At 35.6% G+C, this 19,286-nt stretch overlaps 2 protein-coding genes across 2 annotated transcripts; one reads left to right on the forward strand and one right to left on the reverse strand.

Annotated features, from left to right (window-relative positions):
* The first annotated feature begins 622 nt into the window (after positions 1–622).
* LOC133515574 (L-2-hydroxyglutarate dehydrogenase, mitochondrial) lies at positions 623–13,548 on the forward strand. Its single transcript, XM_061848142.1, has 4 exons — positions 623–1,071; positions 6,419–7,288; positions 11,275–11,495; positions 11,980–13,548. The coding sequence occupies exons 1-4, from the start codon at positions 1,004–1,006 to the stop codon at positions 12,177–12,179; spliced, it is 1,359 nt and encodes a 452-aa protein (XP_061704126.1). The 5' UTR covers positions 623–1,003; the 3' UTR covers positions 12,180–13,548.
* Positions 13,532–18,740, reverse strand: LOC133515579 (post-GPI attachment to proteins factor 2). Its single transcript, XM_061848156.1, has 3 exons — positions 18,238–18,740; positions 17,665–17,883; positions 13,532–17,192 (listed from the first exon to the last, which is right to left on the reverse strand). The coding sequence occupies exons 1-3, from the start codon at positions 18,647–18,649 to the stop codon at positions 17,065–17,067; spliced, it is 759 nt and encodes a 252-aa protein (XP_061704140.1). The 5' UTR covers positions 18,650–18,740; the 3' UTR covers positions 13,532–17,064.
* Between the last annotated feature and the right edge of the window lie 546 nt (positions 18,741–19,286).

The following is a 19,286-nucleotide window of genomic DNA, read 5'->3' on the forward strand; positions in this document are numbered from 1 at the left end:
CAACTGGATGCCGAAAAACATGATTTATAGATGCATATTAGCGCGAAATAATCAGTTAATCATCTCATTAGCAAACACATGGAATATAAACTGTAGATAAAGTCATGTTTTTCCAAGGCTGTATGTTTTCAGATGCAGGCAGTGGGCCAAATTTGTTGGGAACGAAGACCTGATACATCTTCCCATAGAAAAGTTACATTTATTCAAACATGTATGTGCACATCATTATGAAAATCAAGCTTTTAATAAAATAAAAAAACACGACTTAAAAACTGTATTAAAATAATTCGTGTCCACATTAGGCCCGACCAGATAGTAGTCCAATTAAGAACTATCCACTATATAACATACAACTTAAATGTGGACTCGATGCTAACCTGATTTCGAGTGCAAAATTTGTAGACAGGAGCCTATATTTCAACCCTCCCCATTTTATCGATATCGATAAGAATCGTAAGCGTGTAGTGTACTACACTATTTAAATCGCTTATGTTGGTACTATGGTTCTTTGACAGTTCTTTGTCGTACATTTTGGTAATGATTTGCGAAACAAACTGATTCCACTCGCTAGTATGGAAGTCCCGTCTCTTAAAACGTAGTGATTATATGCTCTTTGGTCATTTTGTCAACAACAAGAACGAGTCAGTCAAGGTCTTCGCGATTACCTACTTGAATATTTAGATAAAATATTCCATTGCTAAATCGTGATCGGTCAGAGAATCATGGAAACTCGCTTAAAATAATACAATTTTAAGGGCGCAAATTAATACTACCACTAACTCAGCAATAGTTACTTATAAAAATACCTAATCGATTTATCTGTGTCCTCGCTTCGCCTAAATTACAATAGTACTTAAATTAATGGGTTTCATTACTCGTTAACCACTTCGCAAATTCGTAGTTGTATCCATAAGTATGTGCAGTTCTTCATAAGACTATTACTTATAGAAGTTTATAACTTATTATTTAGTTTTAGAGACGAGTTTTAGAAGTAGTTCTAGAGATGTCTATTATAAGTAAACGTTTGTTTACTAAAGGATTATCTAGTGTTATTAGTGCGCAGAATATTCGGTAAGTACTTACAGTTATTTTGTTTAAATAAATTATTTTTAATATGGATTTGATATTTCAAACTTAAACATCTTTATTGCAAGTAATATGGACTCTGTAAGGGCACAATTCAGTCTTATATATGAGCATTAATAATTTTATAAAGTACATTACACATACATTTAGGTAAAACTATTAACTAAATAATAAGGTTAAAATTAAATATAATTCTTTATGCAAATTAAAGTCACTTGCAATATTTAATAGTTATTTATTAACATTAGCTTATAAATGGTCAATTGCTAGGATTATCCTGTTATGAAATATAGATGCAATCTATTATAGCAGTACCTAAGGCATGGTTTCCTACCCATAGGTTGTAAGGTCTTCTCTAGCGCAATTTGCAGCCCCTTGGACCTTCAATACCAGTCTGTTAGGATTTGGCTTGACTTCTCCAGTTTTTCTCTCAACATTTACCTCCACTTCTGCTGGTCAGTTCTAGACAATTGGTTGGTTACTTTGATGTTTGTGATCACAAACATATCTGGACTTGAAAAGCATATGGTCGGATCTAGTAATATCAAGGTTTCCAGGAGAGCAAAAATAAAAACCAATAATGATTTTGCCAATAATTTACTCAATTTACATGCGACAAGTCCGTTTTTTTCTGTCATCGAAGGTAAGCTATTATACGTTTTATTTAATTAAGTCTTGCATACACTTCTCGTTAAATACATTTTTTAATCATATTTATTTAAATTTATCACACGAATACAACTTTATGCCTGAAATAATCTAATTTACCGTAGTTGACACATACGTTATGTTTACATCCGACTTAATGCTAGCAAATTTTATTGCTCAAGTCTGATTGTATATTGAAATATCGCGTTATGGTGTTATTATTTTTTAAAATGCATATAGTCAGATGTTAGTATATTCTTAGTAGTGGGAAATAAATTATTTCAAGCAGATAGATAGATAGATAGATAGATAGATAATCCGTTTATTTGTTTGCCACAATACACACAGGAAATACAATTAATAAAATGACAAAAAAAACAGATAATACAAAATTATATGAGAGAAATACACATTTATACAGAATAGTAGTAGAAAGAGAAAAAAATAATAATACATTTAAATAATACTGTTCCATACATATAGGAAATGTTGTGTGCGTCGCAGCAAAACAAAAGGGTTCTGGCTCAGTATTACGCTTCACCCTATGGGAGAGGCACTGATATTCTGCCAGGACCAGATCACGTCAACCAAGATACAGTGTAAAATATGCAATATTCAAAGTTAGTACTTACCTAAATACCTTGTTTATAAAACTAGTGACATAATTATCATTGAAAGTGAGTACTTGCAAAGTTATGATATTGAAGTGTCAGTGTGATTAGCATGCTTAAGTAATACGTAGTGTCAAGTGTAATTATAAGAAGAAAATCATTTTATATACATTATGAATTACTAAAACCAAATAAAATAATAGTATTAGTGAAGACTAAATTCGGTAATCAGCAACCAGGTAACCATGAGGGACTCCCAAAGTTTGTTTCTCCAAAAGGTATTTTTTTAAATGAAATTTGAAAGATTGCTTGGTTTTCATATGACGAATAGGTGGAGGAATATTGTTCCAGCACCTGGTTGCGAGATACCGAAAACAGCCTGTGAAAGCAACGGTTTTGTGGGGATGCGCTTCCAAAAGACATCGTCTGGTAGATCGAGTACCGTGTCGTTTATGGAAAGAGGAAATACGTATTTTGGAGTACAAATATCCGGGCCTTTCGCTATTCAACACGCCAAATAGAAGATTCGCAAGATGTAGATGTCTACGAGAGGACATATTTAATATGGATGCTTTGTTTAAGTAAGGCGTAATATGTCTTCTCGGCGGGATTGAACAACAAAAGCGGAAACAGGCATTTTGGACTCTTTGGATAAGACGGCGCGTTTTATCCAGCAGTCGTGGCCCATACACTATATCTCCGTAGTTCAACTTAGAGAGAACTAGTGATTCGCACAGCAACTTACGGATTTCCTCGCTTAGGAGGTTACGAATTTGGTACAAAACCTTCAAGCGATAAAAGCACGACTTCACTAATTCTCCTATATGCTTCTCAAACCTTAGCTGGCTGTCCAACACTAACCCTAGGTTTCTTGCCTCATCTACGCGTTGGATCGGTGAACCTCTTATACTAATTTTAGGCTCATTATTTAAAATCTTAGATATTTGTACTTTGGATCCCAATATCATAAACTTCGATTTATAAGGATTTAACAGTAACCCGTTATTATCTGCCCAAGTGGAGATATTTTCCAGGTCTTCACTTATTTTAATAAGTTTGGTAAGCAGAAGTTTGGAAATGCTATTAAAACTTATTTAAGTCAAAAAAATAATAAGAATGCTTAATTATCTATACTTTTCTTCTATTTCCTTTTTTTCGGTTTCATCTTTTGCGTTCTTTAAATTGTTTTGATATTCATCATAATCATCACATGTGTCATATTCATATTCATACTATTTTATTGGTAATAATAATTACATCTCAATATTTTAAATACAATTATTTTAGTTTAATAATTAGGTTATAGATCTTGCGACCCATGACGTGTGTGAGTTTTCCTGACTTTGCGAGTCGGTGTGTCACGCAAGGTAGCTTTCCAGCGGTGTCTAGGGATGGTAATTTAAAGCTTAGGTTAAATTTAGTATTGAATATATTTCTGTATATATATTCTTTTGCATCACTTTTTGAGGTGTATTCTCTTCTTTCATTAGTATTTTATAATGAGCGTACATGGTTGAAATTTTTAAGTCTGGGCCTAAATATTTTTTCTCACTTTTTTGACGCAAATAGTGACTTTCATAAAACCGGTAGGATTTTATATGATCCATTCTGGCCGGCCCCACATGCATAATAGCAGTCGTAACAAAGCGAGAAAAAAAAAATGTTTGCTCCTCACTTACAATTGGGTGGTTCTGCAATGCACGACAATCTCGGTTTTATTAGGAAATATCCGAACTATCATCGGAAGCGACCAAAATTTGAACTAACTATTACGAACAAGTTGAAGACATAAGGTTTTAAAATTTGATACGTATATTGTTCTAACTATTATGTTGTCAATATTACAGCAATAATGTCTCACAATTGAATGCGATAATATGCATTGCTAGAAAAATACAACAAATTACTAGCATAATGGCATATGTTATGAAACACATATATATTTAGCTGAAAACTTTGGCAGCATAAGGACGTATCTGTTAACACACCCAACGCGAAGATTGGCGTCGAAAAATATCACTTCAAAGCATAACGCTTTATGTTATAATGCGTCCCTGTTAGGTATTCGTAATTTATGTCATAACGGTATTAATAAAAATAATGCCACATGCCTTACAACATTTTCGGAAATTCATCATATCGGACTTTATGCATGAATTTATCTCGACAATGAACAAAGATAGAAACATAAGAGTTAGTGTCTTAGAATTAGAAACAAAAATATAGTAAATATACATTAAAAAGTCATTTTGGGCTTAACTTCTTATCCGACCATATGCTTTTCATGTCCAGATATATAAAAAGGCGAATACTAATATCACTCTAATTTGGTCAGTGATTCATAAAATATGATTTTTCATTGTAATTCTATACACGATGCCCGTGAGCATTGCGAAAGATTTTAACGGTGCATTCCTAATGGCAACAGAAGCAAAAAATGTTATATGATTTTTGTGAAATTCAACAAAAAAATATTTTTTGTTTTTTATTTCCCTTTTTTGAACACTCTTGTACATAAAACGTAATTTTTATTGGTAAACACATAACCTAAAATTAACTAAAAAGTTTTTTTTTATTTGGGGGTAGCCTCTCAAATACATTTTTATAAATTTTTCAATGTCAATCAATAGGTATGTCCAGACTAGACCTCAAAGTGGCAATACCGCAGTCAAAAATGTGTTTTGTACCGACTTATGGCGAAAGAATGATTTCGAAAAACATTTAATTATCTCTGTAACTAGGCCTAATCCAGAAAATTTTATATGACATTTTAGTTTCTAAATATTACCAGGAATGCTTAGTTAAAATGTCTCGCAATGCTCACGAGCACCTTGTATCATAAACTAGTTAGTGTAAATAATGTAAGACTTCTACTCTGATAAGAAGTATAGTATTACATCATCAATAGAGAAATATGAATGGGGGAAATAGATTGGTAATATTTATTTATGTTTCATAATCATAATCATAAATCATTTATTTCGTGGTAAAACTTAATTTACATACAGAAATATATATATTACAAAAAAAAATTGATTAAAACATATTGAAATAGTCTACCACGAAATGGGCTCGCCTCAGCATAATGCAGGCCTGAAGGTCAGCACTGATCTTCCGGCGAGACCATTTCGTTTCATTTGCTATGTTGAGGATAATGTGCCTTTAACACTCACTCACATGTTTGCAATGTATTACTATTACTCATCTTTTTATGTATTTTTGATGTGTATTATTTGTTTCTTTTTGACTATCATATTGTGTAATAATATAGGTTGTGTAGGGATAAAAAAAAATCAATCAATGTAAGTACCTATATAAATACTAAACAAAAAAAAAAACATGCAATGCATGTGAATGTATTGCATAAAACATTTGTTTTTTTTTGCATTGTGTTATTAAATGTTAGATATTCATCCAAAATGATGAGACATAGAAACGCTCCAGTCTATGCTCTCATTTACCTAATTCAAACATTAAAGTACAGTCAGGAGCATAGCAGTATCTTGCACAATTACGAGTACCTGTACCTGGACTACCTGTGTAAAAACATCTGACACACTCTTATTTCTAGAAACAAATGTGTCCTATATTTTGGCGCGCTTTGTTGTGCAAGATATTTCTGAACTCACAGGAGGTTAAATGAAACAGCCATTCCCTTGCACTAGATACCAACACCAAGATACCAACCAATAGATGAGATTCTGCGTAACCTTAAGATAGACTGGTAGAGAATGCCTTATGGCATGAAGTTCGCCTTTTGTACTTTAAGGTTTTTCTTTTGTGCCATAAAGGTGCAATAAATAAGTAAATTCAATAAGATCAAATAAGTCGACTAAATGGACCCTTAGACGTGCGTGGCTACAGCTCAATACTATCAGGCGGGACTTTTGCTTGTTTGCCACCGACGTGGTATTAAAGATATATCCACCTTCGTCCGCTAACGTTTACGATGATGCTCCCGATAGACATGGCGTTCAAAGGGTTAATAACATCAAAATATGATATCTCGATAACTCCAATAAATATAACAGTGTAAATAGGTATACCTAGGTATTCTCTCTTATCCATTTCAGATCACTCAGTAATGCAGCCAAATACGACGTAGTAGTTATCGGCGGGGGTATAGTAGGCGCTGCCTCAGCCCGAGAACTCCTCATACGGTACCCCAACCTGAAGATAGCCCTGCTGGAGAAGGAACACCGCTTCGCTCACCACCAGAGCGGAAATAATAGCGGAGTCATCCACGCCGGCATCTACTACAAACCTGGCTCGCTGAAGGCGAAGCTATGCGTTGAAGGACATAGCTTAGCTTACGAATACTGCGACAAAAAGAAAGTGCCATATTTAAAATGCGGGAAATTAATCGTAGCCACAGAGCGAGCTGAAATACCTAGGCTACTAGAACTGTATGATCGAGGGCAGAAAAATGGAGTCAAAGACTTGGAACTCATGGACAGGAAACAGATGAAGGAAATCGAGCCAAATTGCGACGGTTTACAAGGCATCTGGTCTCCGCACACGGGCATTATCAACTGGGGGGAAGTCACCCGATCTTTTGTTGAGGATTTCATAGAGCGGGGCGGACAGAAATATTTAAATTTCGAAGTGAGAAAGTTCGCTGAAGCTGCGGATAGCGAGTATCCTGTGATCATTTCTGATGAGAAAGGGCAAGAAGTAAGAGCATCTCATGTTTTAACTTGCTGTGGCTTACATTCTGACACGATCGCAGTTTTAACAGGCTGCCCTGAGGAGCCTAAAATAGTCCCTTTCAGAGGCGAATACTTGTATATAGTTAGAGAAAAGAGCGATTTAGTGAAGGCCAATATATACCCGGTGCCGGACCCGAGGTTCCCGTTCTTGGGAGTGCATCTGACGCCGCGGATAGATGGCAGGATCATCGTTGGACCTAATGCGATTCTGGCGTTTGCGAAGGAAGGTTACAAGTAAGTTGAAAACCATATTTTTTTAAATTTTAGACATTGACAAAACAATACCACAAATAGTGATTTCACATATTGATTCAGCCGATGCAAGCAAGTATGATGCATTGTTTTCTGATTCCGACAGCACACTCTGTTATTGTATCTACCTTTGTAGATTTTTCGATACACACATTATCCTTATATCTATTAACAATAACATAACACGTCTTTGGACCTAGTTTGCAAATGGTATTGAAATCGAAAACCCAACCGCAGTATAAATTCGCCGTGAAATCGGTTTCGATGTCGGGGATCATAAGATGTGTCGACCTTGCTCTATGAATCATCCAGTCAACCACCTTGTAGGTTGAGGTCGATCTGCGGTTTTTGCAGATGGCTACTAGGGTACTAACTAACATCATCGTCGATACAGTTGGGTACCTCGATAACGTAAGGAACCGCAGTCTAAATTCGCCGTGAAATTGTATACCTACACAGTATAGATGTGCCCAGCTTGCTCTATCAATTAACACAATCATCCAACTACCGTTAGGCTGAGGTTTTCTTTGGTGCGCCATCGTCAATACTTAATTGACAGTATATATACCTTATTGCAGAGACATTAAGGGTCACCGCTGGTCAAATAAAAGTGTTGTTGTTAGTACTAATAGCCACAATCTTAACTGCATGACTGTTGTCAGACCTTAAGTCTTTACAGTAAGGCTTACTATTGTTAGTTAAGTTTGTTAACTTGTTACAGTCAGCATTATAAGTAAATAGACAGTGAAGATCAAAATAGCCAAATATATCGTGACACTTCCTTATTTCTATCATCCCCAAGGCCCAGCGATACAAAAGTAAAACCCAAAATTTGCCACTGAAATTTGGATTTATTGTGTAGGAAATAGAGTTGATTTTGCGTTGTTTGAAAATCGAACGAAACAATTCCAATACAAAATACAAATACGTTTATTTCATTACTTTTTACAGCAGTTCGTAGGTACAAATATGTATTAGGTAGGTAAGTAGTCCATCTTATTCAAAAGTACTCTGTTCCAATTAAATATGATTTAAATTTGATCGAACTGTAGGTAGGATTTTATTATTACCTGCATGCAGTTTATTAGGCAATACTTATTATTTCTATGCCTATTCAGGCAGGATGTGCTGAACAAAAAAAGTTTTATTATATCATAGAGTTTGTACGGAAAGAGTCGTGGAATGTATGGGGCTCAATACATTCACGAATCTTCTCTTTCCGAACAGACTCTACTATTGTACCGCATTCAAAGAAATAAATAAATGATTGATTGACCTTGGGCCTTAGGCTATGGTAACAAAGGTGTGTTACTACTTAGGAGCTAGGCTATGGTAACAAAGGTGTGTTACTACGAGTACTTAGGAGGCTATGGTAACAAAGGTGTGTTACTACTTAGGAGGCTATGGTAACAAAGGTGTGTTACTACTTAGGAGGCTATGGTAACAAAGGTGTGTTACTACTTAGGAGGCTATGGTAACAAAGGTGTTTTACTACTTAGGAGGCTATGGTAACAAAGGTGTGTTACTACTTAGGAGGCTATGGTAACAAAGGTGTGTTACTACTTTGGTCGTCACTATTTGATGCTGACTATACCGCAGATACAGATAATTGGCCATTCAAGATTTATATTGCAATGAAATAAGGTCTAGTAATGGATAGGTATCCGTGAAAAGCTTATTTTGATGTTATCATAAAAGTAGCTGTTGCCCACGACTTTTACGCGGGAGTTTATTTTCCCAAACATACTTTCAACCCCTTTTTAACCATATTAGGGGCTGAATTTTCAAATAACTATAATTATTTTTCGTACTTTCTAATACTTTGTCTTCAGTCTTCCTACTAATTTCAGGTCTCTTCCTCAAATCGTTCCCATTACAAAGTTTCAACTCCTTTTTAGGGTTCCGTAGCCAAATGGCAAAAAACGGAACCCTTATAGATTCGTCATGTCCGTCTGTCTGTCCGATTATGTCACAGCCACTTTTTTCCGAAACTATAAGAGCTACACTGTTCAAACTTGGTAAGTAGATGTATTCTATGAACCGCATTAAGATGTTTACACAAAAATAGAAAAAAAACGATAAATTTTGGGGGTTCCCCATACTTAGAACTGAAACTCAAAAAATCTTTTTTCATCAAACCCATACGTGTGGGGTATCTATGGATAGGTCTTCAAAAATGATATTTAGGTTCCTAATATCATTTTTTTCTAAACAGAATAGTTTGCGCGAGAGACACTTCCAAAGTGAAAAAATGTGTGGCCCCCCCCCCCCCCCCCCTGTAACTTCTAAAATAACAGAATGAAAAATCGAAAAAAAATATATGATATACATTACCATGCAAACTTCCACCGAAAATTGGTTTGAACGAAATCTAGTAAGTAGTTTTTTTAAATTTTTCATCAAACCCATACGTGTGGGGTATCTATGGATAGGTCTTCAAAAATCATATTTAGGTTCCTAATATATTTTTTTTCTAAACTGAATAGTTTGCGCGAGAGACACTTCCAAAGTGAAAAAATGTGTCCCCCCCCCCCCCCCCCCCCCCCTGTAACTTCTAAAATAACAGAATGAAAAATCTAAAAAAAATATATGATATACATTACCATGCAAACTTCCACCGAAAATTGGTTTGAACGAGATCTAGTAAGTAGTTTTTTTAATACGTCATAAATGGTACGGAACCCTTCATGGGCGAGTCCGACTCGCACTTGGCCGCTTTTTCACCCTATTAGAGGATGAATTTAAACGCTGAAATTACTTTTCTTCAATTTTAATTAATACCTTTTCACGAAGTTTCAAGTTCCTAGCTTAAAATAAAACTTGAACGCCATACAAACGTTCAACCCCTTTTTAACCCCCCCCCCCCCCTAGGGGCCCTAGGGGGCGATTTTTTAAAAATCGCTTCTTATCTTTTGTAGACTTTATAAATGCAACCTTGTGTGCAAATATCAACTTTCTATTAGCTTCGTCGGCAACGCGCATGTAATGCCTCTGGTGTTGCAGGCGTCCATAGGCTACGGTGACTGCTTACCATCAGGCGGGCCGTATGCTTGTTTGCCACCGCCGTGGTATAAAAAAAAAAAAGCTTTTGCGGTTTCGGCTCTGCGTTGATAAATCAGTCAGTCATTCAGGCAGGACAAACGCATTATACATAGATACAACTAGGGATTATTTAATTAAATACTTGTTACTTGCTTTGTATTTTTAGGTAGCTACACTATTGGGTACTCATGTATAAATTCTGAACTGAAATAGACGTCATATAGCTACTAAAAAAAGTGTCCAAGTCCCCCGGGGGCCGAGGCAGAAACGAACCGGAGTCTAGCTTACGCCGTCCGCAGCTAACGTCTTGACCACTAGCCCACCGAAGGGCTTGGCCACTTTTCTTTCATATAGGTATAAGTCTATTTCAGTTCATCATTATTTTCTTTTATAAAATTCTATGATTTCCCTTACATGTGTTACAGTTATTTGAGATGATACTTGATAACTACTTTATCTTATTTGTTTGCTTCTATTTTGAAACACCTTATCAATATCATGTAATTCATGTAAGTACGGCATCGATAAGGAGTGGCATAGGTTTTGAATAAATAAAGGAACTTTAAACGTGACCTTGATTAGGCAAGGCGACAATAGGCTTAAAATTATGTTATATTCCCATTCCAAAATAAATACATAAATAAATTTGTCCCCGCCTCACGTGACCGCCGCCATACATGAGGCGGGGAAAAATTGGAATGATTTATATGAAAACACCTATTCCCGTCTGTGCCCGGCGTGAACAAATAGGAATACACAAATATTATTAAAGTTCGGCCGTCGTTTCGATTTTTTGCATTTTAAGTCCGACCGTGCTAAAATTTGATATCTGAGAATCCCATAGGCCTGTCATTATGAATCTATCAATTGTTTAAATAAATATTAGACAGCATAATATTCATGAATTAAAACTTGACCTTTTCCAGATGGGGCGATATAAACATGAAAGAGCTAAGAGACATCTTCAACTTCCAAGGCTTCCGCCAAGTAGCTACTAAATACGCGTGGTTCGGAATGAAAGAGATGGCGCGATCGTGGCTGATGCCTCTCCAAGTAGCACAGCTGAGGAAGTTCGTGGTGTCTCTGTCCGTCGCCGATGTTGAGAGAGGACCGTCGGGCGTTAGAGCGCAGGCTATGGGGAAAGACGGTAAGTGGGAGAGAGATGGCTGATGCTTTTTCAAGTAGCGCAGCTGAGGAAGTTCGTCGTGTCTCTGTCTACCACTGATGTTGAGAGAGGGGACTGTCGGGCGTTAGAGCGCAGGCTATAGGGAAAGACGGTAAGTGGGAGAGAGATGACATGATCACATGACCATTTGTAAATTAATTTCTGACTTAGCGTTGTTTCGACTGTTTCGACGGCGCGTGCGATCAATGACCAATGACCTGTGTATTCTATTGTATTATTATGTAGGTCAGCATTTCCCAAACTATGGCTCGTGACCCAGTGGTGGGTCACGAGCGAAATGTGAGCGGGCCCTAAAACATAATACGACATACCAACCAAACGGCCAAGCCATGGGGCTCGGCTTTTGCTGAGATCTGATAACTTGTTTACAGCAGAAGCTAGGGATTGTTGGCCGCCATCGTGTAGCTGATGACACAGTTTCATCACAGACAGCGTTGTATTCCAGGGACGCTAATAGAGGACTTCGTGTTCGACTCGCAGCCGGGGGCGGGCGCGGCGGGCGGTGTGGGCGGGCGCGTGCTGCACGTGCGCAACGCGCCGTCCCCCGGCGCCACGTCCTCGCTCGCCATCGCCGGGATGGTCGCCGACAAGATGGCCGACCAGTTCAAATTATCCAACAAAACCACCGCGAAAGGCAGCTTATAGAAAACGGCCGCGTTGGGACTGCCATCTTGTGGCATAAACCGGAGTTAACAACTGAACATTAATACTTTATTTAAATGCGCTCTATCTACAGTTTCCGTGAGGGACTGCCATTTTATAGGCTACGGCATAAATTAAAATCAAATATTTATTAATTGTATAAAAATATGTAAAAATATAAGACGTACTTGCTTTGAATTTGACAGCTCTGTGTAGCGCTATCTTTACATGTGAAAAGTTGATGTTTGATGACAATCAATTTACCAAAAAATGCTGATTTAACTAAATTATAATGGCTCTTTGATGAGAACTAGTACCTAAAGAAAGGACGCTTCCCACGAGGAATTTCGTACGTTGAACCGCCTGTTCTTATTGTATCGCACGCGCGTTACTCACCGCGCGTGATTTCCCGCCTCTGATACCGGCGACCAATTACACTGAGCGAGTGAGACAGCAATATATCATTATGCACGTACGATAAAGATAAGAATAGGCGGGTCAATGTCCAGTCAGCATCAATAGTAGCGGATGAAACAACGCGCCAAAAGTATCTGATATTCCGGATAACTTTTCCAAATAAAGATAAATCTCTAAAATGTACGTTCACAAGTATATCTTATACCGTCTTAATTGTTCTACATATAGGACCATCACATTTTGTTAAACTGTTACAGAATGATAGATACTTTTGAAACCTTGTTTGATCCGCTACTTTTGATGCTGACTGTACCATCAGCCGTAAAAGTGCATGGCGAGTTTATCAATGGATTCATTCACAATTTATCACTCTAAAGCACCAATTGCGTCTACACTTCCCGATTTCGCGCCCGGAATCAGTCCCGATTTTGGACCTGATAATAGTTTTCGTTTCACGGAATATCAGCACATCGTTAACAATATTTAAAATGTAAAAATACTTTGTCTCTAATTACCAAAAATGTTCAATGCATATTTTTTCATATGAACCATGTTTTCACATTTCAAATATTGTAGACGGTGTGCTAATATTTGGTGCAACGGAAAAATGCTCTTTCCCGGGTCTGATATCAGGCCTGATAAAGTGTGGATGTAATTGGCACTAAACTCGTTGTAGTAAGCGTGCTTTCTTCCCCTACACCGCCACCAGTCAGTTATGTTCGTGGATGACTACTTTCTTTTTACAAGGTTTATGTATTCTGTATGGTGCTAATTTTTTATTGAAACTATTCAATGTACAAAATATAACACCGTTATATAAAATATGTTCAAGATGTATATAGATTTGTTACCTATGTAATAGATATAGATATACAACATGTAAATCAAATTAATTTTATTAAAAACATATTTAAATGGATTCGTGTAAATAAAAAATATTATTTTAAATATTAAACTTTATTTCGATATTTATTTTTTCCTATTAAACAATATGTTGTGGGAAGACAGTTTAAATAATCGAATGATGTTAAATTATTTGTACATTGATATTAAAATATCCAAAGCAGCATGTTACAGTAATATCTAAAAATAAATAAATCTTTCTACAACCCATCAAATAAATAATAAAAATAAACTTATTCATATGCAATTTTCTATTGAACAGTACCTAATACTTCTAAATTCAGGTATGCTTAGTGTTTGAATAATAGATATGAATCAAAGCAATTCATATCCGCCATCGTTACAAAAAACAACGAAAATGTGAATAATACAAAAACGATAAATATGACAATTATCAATATACATTAAAATATTTCCAATTACTTAGAAACAGTTGCATGATAACACTTTCGGTTCTTCATTTCTGAGCATAATTGTAATAATATTGCAAAATCTTTTATCATAAAATACTGTTTTCATACAAATCTTAAAAATAATTTTGTAGAAAATCGCGTCATTAAAAAATCCTACTTAAAGCTAGAATTCCTGTTCATGCTATATGCTTAAGTATATATTTTCATATAAAACCTAACACAAAATATCTAATGTTAGTGAGGAATGTTGTAAAGTCAGTTAATGGGGAATAATTGGAAATTAAACTTAAACTATTATAAGGGTCAGACATCAATATATGTCCACTATGATTTTGAACTTTATATCATAGTGATAGGGTCTAATTTGTATCGCCTCTGACCCATATGTCCGTTAAAGGGTTAAGTATGGCAAAGTCTAGGAAGAAAGGACATTTACAACGATTTTCATTATCTACACATAATTACAGTTATGAATGATTCACGGTTAGTTTCACTAGACTTAGATCGACCGAGATATAAATAGTGTTGGTTAAGATTCGAGTCCTTTGCTTTAAGACTCGACTCAGTTTTTCAGACTCTTATAACTAAGACGATAATCGAAGTCTTTTCGACTTATTAGAATCCCGAATCGTTTGAGAGACTTGAGTCCTTTTCGGAGAACTTGTAATTTTTTTACAAATAACTTCGAAATGCGTTATCTTTATGTAAAATTCATGGATGTAGATAACATAAATCATACAATAACGCCTATTTCCTTCACTGTAGTTTACCTAGGTAAAACCTATAAAATTGTTGAATGATTGTGAGTCTTTATTCGGAGACTCGCGTCCTTTTGAGTTGTGCTTAAAAAAAGACTCAACTCAGGACTTAAAAGACTCGGAAGTTTTTTAAGTTCCGAGTCTCGTAAAAACGAGTCGAGTTCTTCAATTTAGACTCAAAAGACTTCCTACCAACACTAGATATAAACCGTGATTACCTTTTATATTCCTTTGATTTTACACATAATTGTTAAACCTTCGGATATGAGTTATATTACTAAAGAGAAGCCATTACCAATCAATGAAATTGTCGTAATCGCAACCTGTACCACGCGACCAAAACGTCGTAAGCGCCGTAAAATTCATGGCGCTTAAGCATTGTCGCGAGATTCACGCTCCGCTTCTATGGTTGGTTGTCAAAACAACAACTCGTGGCAGAAAATACTGGTTCTCCGTGCCGGTTCTATAGGAATGCAGGTCATGCCTTGGTGTCATCCACCTTGGGGTTTTTTTACCCCTCCCCCTCCTTGTTACACTTGGTCACATTTTGTAAACCCCTCCGCTCTGGTGTGACGTCACAGTTTTGACACTTGTTTTCGACGAAATCGGTAATACTAATTAGGTATTATTATTTTAATTAAAAACATATTTTACATAAGAAATATTAGTAACTTTATAACACAAAGCCAATTAGGAAAGAAAATTACACTAATATAAACGATTTTCGTTTCATAAACTCATTATTTAACTGTACAGCAACTAAAAAAAATATAAATAACCTCCTAAGGCCCAGCCATAAAAATGAAAAATCCTAAATTTGCCACTAGAATTTGAACCTATAGTGCAGGGAATACAGTTGATTTTATTTTGTTTGAAAATTGAATGAAACAAAGCCAATGCAACTCTGTTCCAATTGAATATGATTTAAATTTCATCGAACTGAATAAGTCCTATTGGTAGGACCTTGGGCCTTACGAGGATAAATTTTAGGGTACTGATGAAGTTAAAAGTGACGTAACAAAGTTCGTGACTCCCCCCTACCCTTTGTCAGATTTTCTTTTTCGCATTAAAATAAAAGCCACATTCTAATTTTCTATCTAAGTACACGTTACATGTTGTAAATTTTAGCTATGGTTACTTATATATCTATTGAAAATATAAGACTCGACTTATTTCAACGCTTGCACCTTTTACCATAACTACGTGTTGATGTCTACAATCTACAACTATGCCAGAAAGTTAATCCGAGGGATATCATAACCAAGGAGACAATAGTTATTAGTTAGAAAAACAGAAGATGTAGATATCGGAATGACAGCTGCATGTGGTCATTGCCACACATTATTTATTATCCCTTCGACCGCCAAAGACGTCAACTGACGCGCGCTAGTGTTGGTTAAGACTCAAGGCCTTTGAGTCCTCTGCTTTAAGACTCGACTCAGTTTTTCAGACTCTCATAATTAAGATGGAACTCTAGTTCTATTCAACTTATTAGAGACTCGAGTCTTTTGTAGAGACTTGAGTCCTTTTCGGAAAACTTGTATTTTTTTACAAATAACTTCGAAATGCGTTGTCTTTATGTGAAATTCATGGATGTACATAACATAAATCATACAATAACGCCTATTTACTTTTTATTATCCCTTCGATCATAACTGTTGTTTAGGTAAAACCTATAAAATTGTTGACTGAGTCTTTATCCGGAGACTCGAGTCCTTTTGAGTAGCGCTCAAAAAAGACTCAATAAAGGACTCAACTCGGGACTTAAAAGACACGGAAGTTTTTTAAGCTCTTGAGTCTCGGAAAAACAAGTTGAGTTATTCAATTTAGACTCAAAATACTCGAGTTGCTACCAACACCAACGCGCGCGGCCATATCCCAATATCAACCTTAGTGCATTCCGACAAGGTTCACGATGGCGCGCCGTGCGCGATAGGCGTGGCATTCAAAGGATTCAAAATTCAATTAACATCAACTTTTAATGATTGTCTCCTGGAAGTAGCCGCTCAGGACCGCGCCAAATGGAAAATTCTTCTATGTCCGTAATGAGGCATAACAGGATTACAACATCATTAATGATTGTAATCTTGGCCACATTAATAATGTTACAGTCTTCACCTATTCATTTTTACCATCTAATACCTCTGCAGCTATTTGCAGTGCTTAATTTTAAAATATCATGAGAAATAATAAATTAATTTTGGTAACCACAATGCTCTGAAATAAAGGAAATGTGGAAAAACTCACTATTTAAGGCCCGGACTTACGACTCCGGGATTCCAGCCCACCACTATACCAACTGAGCTACAGAGACTAACCCATTGACAGCGCTCGAGATGGTGAGCTTTTCTTCTTTTCTTTTATTTATAAACATGAGAACAAATTTTTCTAATAATGTTATTCTAAATTGATTCCTCGTGAGGACACGCACAGGAACTGCCTTCGGAGGTCGTACACTGTCGTCAGGTGGAACATTATGTTGCTGATTACCACAATGTACTCTGAGAACCCGAACAGCGAATACACTGAAAAAATACAAACAATTTTATGATTATAAACATAAATAAATTGAAATCACTTTGATACATAATGAAATGAAATAAGATGGAAATAAGTAATATAATAAAATTTCATTGGTGCTTTTAGAAGCAAATTAATCAATCATATATTTTGTGAACATTTTGTATACTATCAACATAAAGTCCTAACAATTGAAATGGACATGGGAAATACAAAAAGCTTTAATCAAAAATAATAAACCTATAAATAGCAGTCTAAACACTATTTACTTGCAAAGCTGAATTATTAAACAATGCAAACTATATGAAAACTAAGCAAACTAACTTTTCTAAAACCCAATTATGGTAATGAGAAACTACTTGATGCATGATATTTCTTTGAAACAGATTTACTGCTAAAATGATGGATGAAATGGACAGGCCAGCAGTGGGACACTAAAATAGGCTAATTAAAAAAAATGTGGTGTCTGAAACATACCATAAGGTTCACACAATCTGTTATGCCTCAGGAAGAAGTATGCAGCGAAGGCGAAGGAGCCGATGTTGACCGCAAAAGCCCTCCACTTTAACTTGATGGAATGCATCTCGGAGCTGGACACGGTGGCTTTCCTTCGGTACTTGGTGAGCATCATACAGGTGAACAGCATGTAGAACACTGATGTTCCAATGAACATTTTGAAGCAAAATTCATGATATGCTGAAACGGTAAATTATTTACAGTGGGATATTTCACAAATGTAAATATTTCTTAGAAAAAAGTAGATTATAAATATAAGTAGAAATCTCTCAATGAATGAATGCAATGTATATCAATAATCCAAATAAGCAGCAACATTCAACAGTGATTTTTTTCTATTTTTCTATTTATAAACAGTTAATAAAGTAGATAAAGTAACATTTTATTAATTAAGTAATGGTTTCCCATAGACGGCAGATAGAAACAAAATAATCAAATAACTAGTACTAGTTCTGGTATCAGTCAAAACCTTTCAATATGTCACTGCAGTTGACCCAGCAAATACAATGCATTGCATAATGCAAGGTTACTTACCATAATGTAGGGATGAAGTCCAATGTGTTAGTCCTAATAAAGATAAATTTTCTATAACATTTAACAATACTGCTAATTTGATCACTATTTCTAAATTATCGTTTATAACGTTCCTGTAATACTCCCATCTCAAGTAAACTATGAAGAACCTCATAGGCGCGTGAGTGTAAATAGCCGATCTCCATATCGAGCTTTGAGGCTCATAGTTCCCTATGGACGCTGATATAGACGGAAACACATTCGGCACATCACAGTGTGTTTTATTCGCATTTTGAAAATCTTTGTACATAGTCATCAAAACGCAAGTTATGAACGCGAACAGCGGCAGCGATACGGTGATGAAGCACAGCTTCGTAACTGAAACTCTACAGAAATATCGTCTTTTAGTTTCATTGTATAGAGGAATATACATTTATTTTCCTTAACTACAATTTAACACTGTTTCTATATAGTTTGAGCAAGTTTTGTCAATAAAAGTGACAGAAAGCAGTGGACACGGAAAATGACAGTTAATAACTGTCGTTTTCGCTAGAGAGTAACCATTAAATGTCCGGATTGAGCTCTACGACCCCTGCAAACATTTTCGTAAAGAAATTTATATTACAAATATCAGTCGTATCTTATTGTATCGCTAAATTATATTATTTGATATTATAAATTATTATTATAAAATAAAACTAAAAAATTACATTGTGTATTTGCTCTTAACAGGTCCATTAAAAACCTAACTTACGATTAGGACTGTAAATAAGAAACAGTTGTGAGCATGAAAATACATCTAATGTTGCCATAGAAAACTAAAATCCGACATTTATGTGATTTTTTTTAAATAAATCAGTGACTTGAATTTAAAGTGCAGAATGTAGTTGTATATTATAACATTTATCAAATCCATTTGGTTATGCAATCAAATGTTGTGTAGAAGTTGTGGAATTTGACCAGCATATTTAACCCAGGGTGTGATTTTTACCTTCTAACTCATACCAAGCCATAAAGTAGGTACATTTTAATTTTACATACGAGATATGACTTTTATTGGTTTTACATAA

The sequence above is a fragment of the Cydia pomonella genome, chromosome 2 (genome assembly GCF_033807575.1).
Source record: "Cydia pomonella isolate Wapato2018A chromosome 2, ilCydPomo1, whole genome shotgun sequence".
Taxonomy (NCBI): Eukaryota; Metazoa; Arthropoda; class Insecta; order Lepidoptera; family Tortricidae; genus Cydia; species Cydia pomonella.

Bases quoted from the DNA above. Each gene is read 5' to 3' on its own strand.
- LOC133515574 (XM_061848142.1), top strand. From the start codon at position 1,004: ATGTCTATTATAAGTAAACGTTTGTTTACTAAAGGATTATCTAGTGTT. The intron at 1,072-6,418 runs GTAAGTACTTAC...TATCCATTTCAG, and splicing joins ATTAGTGCGCAGAATATTCG to ATCACTCAGTAATGCAGCCA. The intron at 7,289-11,274 runs GTAAGTTGAAAA...GACCTTTTCCAG, and splicing joins TTTGCGAAGGAAGGTTACAA to ATGGGGCGATATAAACATGA.
- LOC133515579 (XM_061848156.1), bottom strand. From the start codon at position 18,649: ATGTATATTCCTCTATACAATGAAACTAAAAGACGATATTTCTGTAGA. The intron at 17,884-18,237 runs GTAAGTAACCTT...TTACCGTTTCAG, and splicing joins GACTTCATCCCTACATTATG to CATATCATGAATTTTGCTTC. The intron at 17,193-17,664 runs GTATGTTTCAGA...GTATTTTTTCAG, and splicing joins CAGATTGTGTGAACCTTATG to TGTATTCGCTGTTCGGGTTC.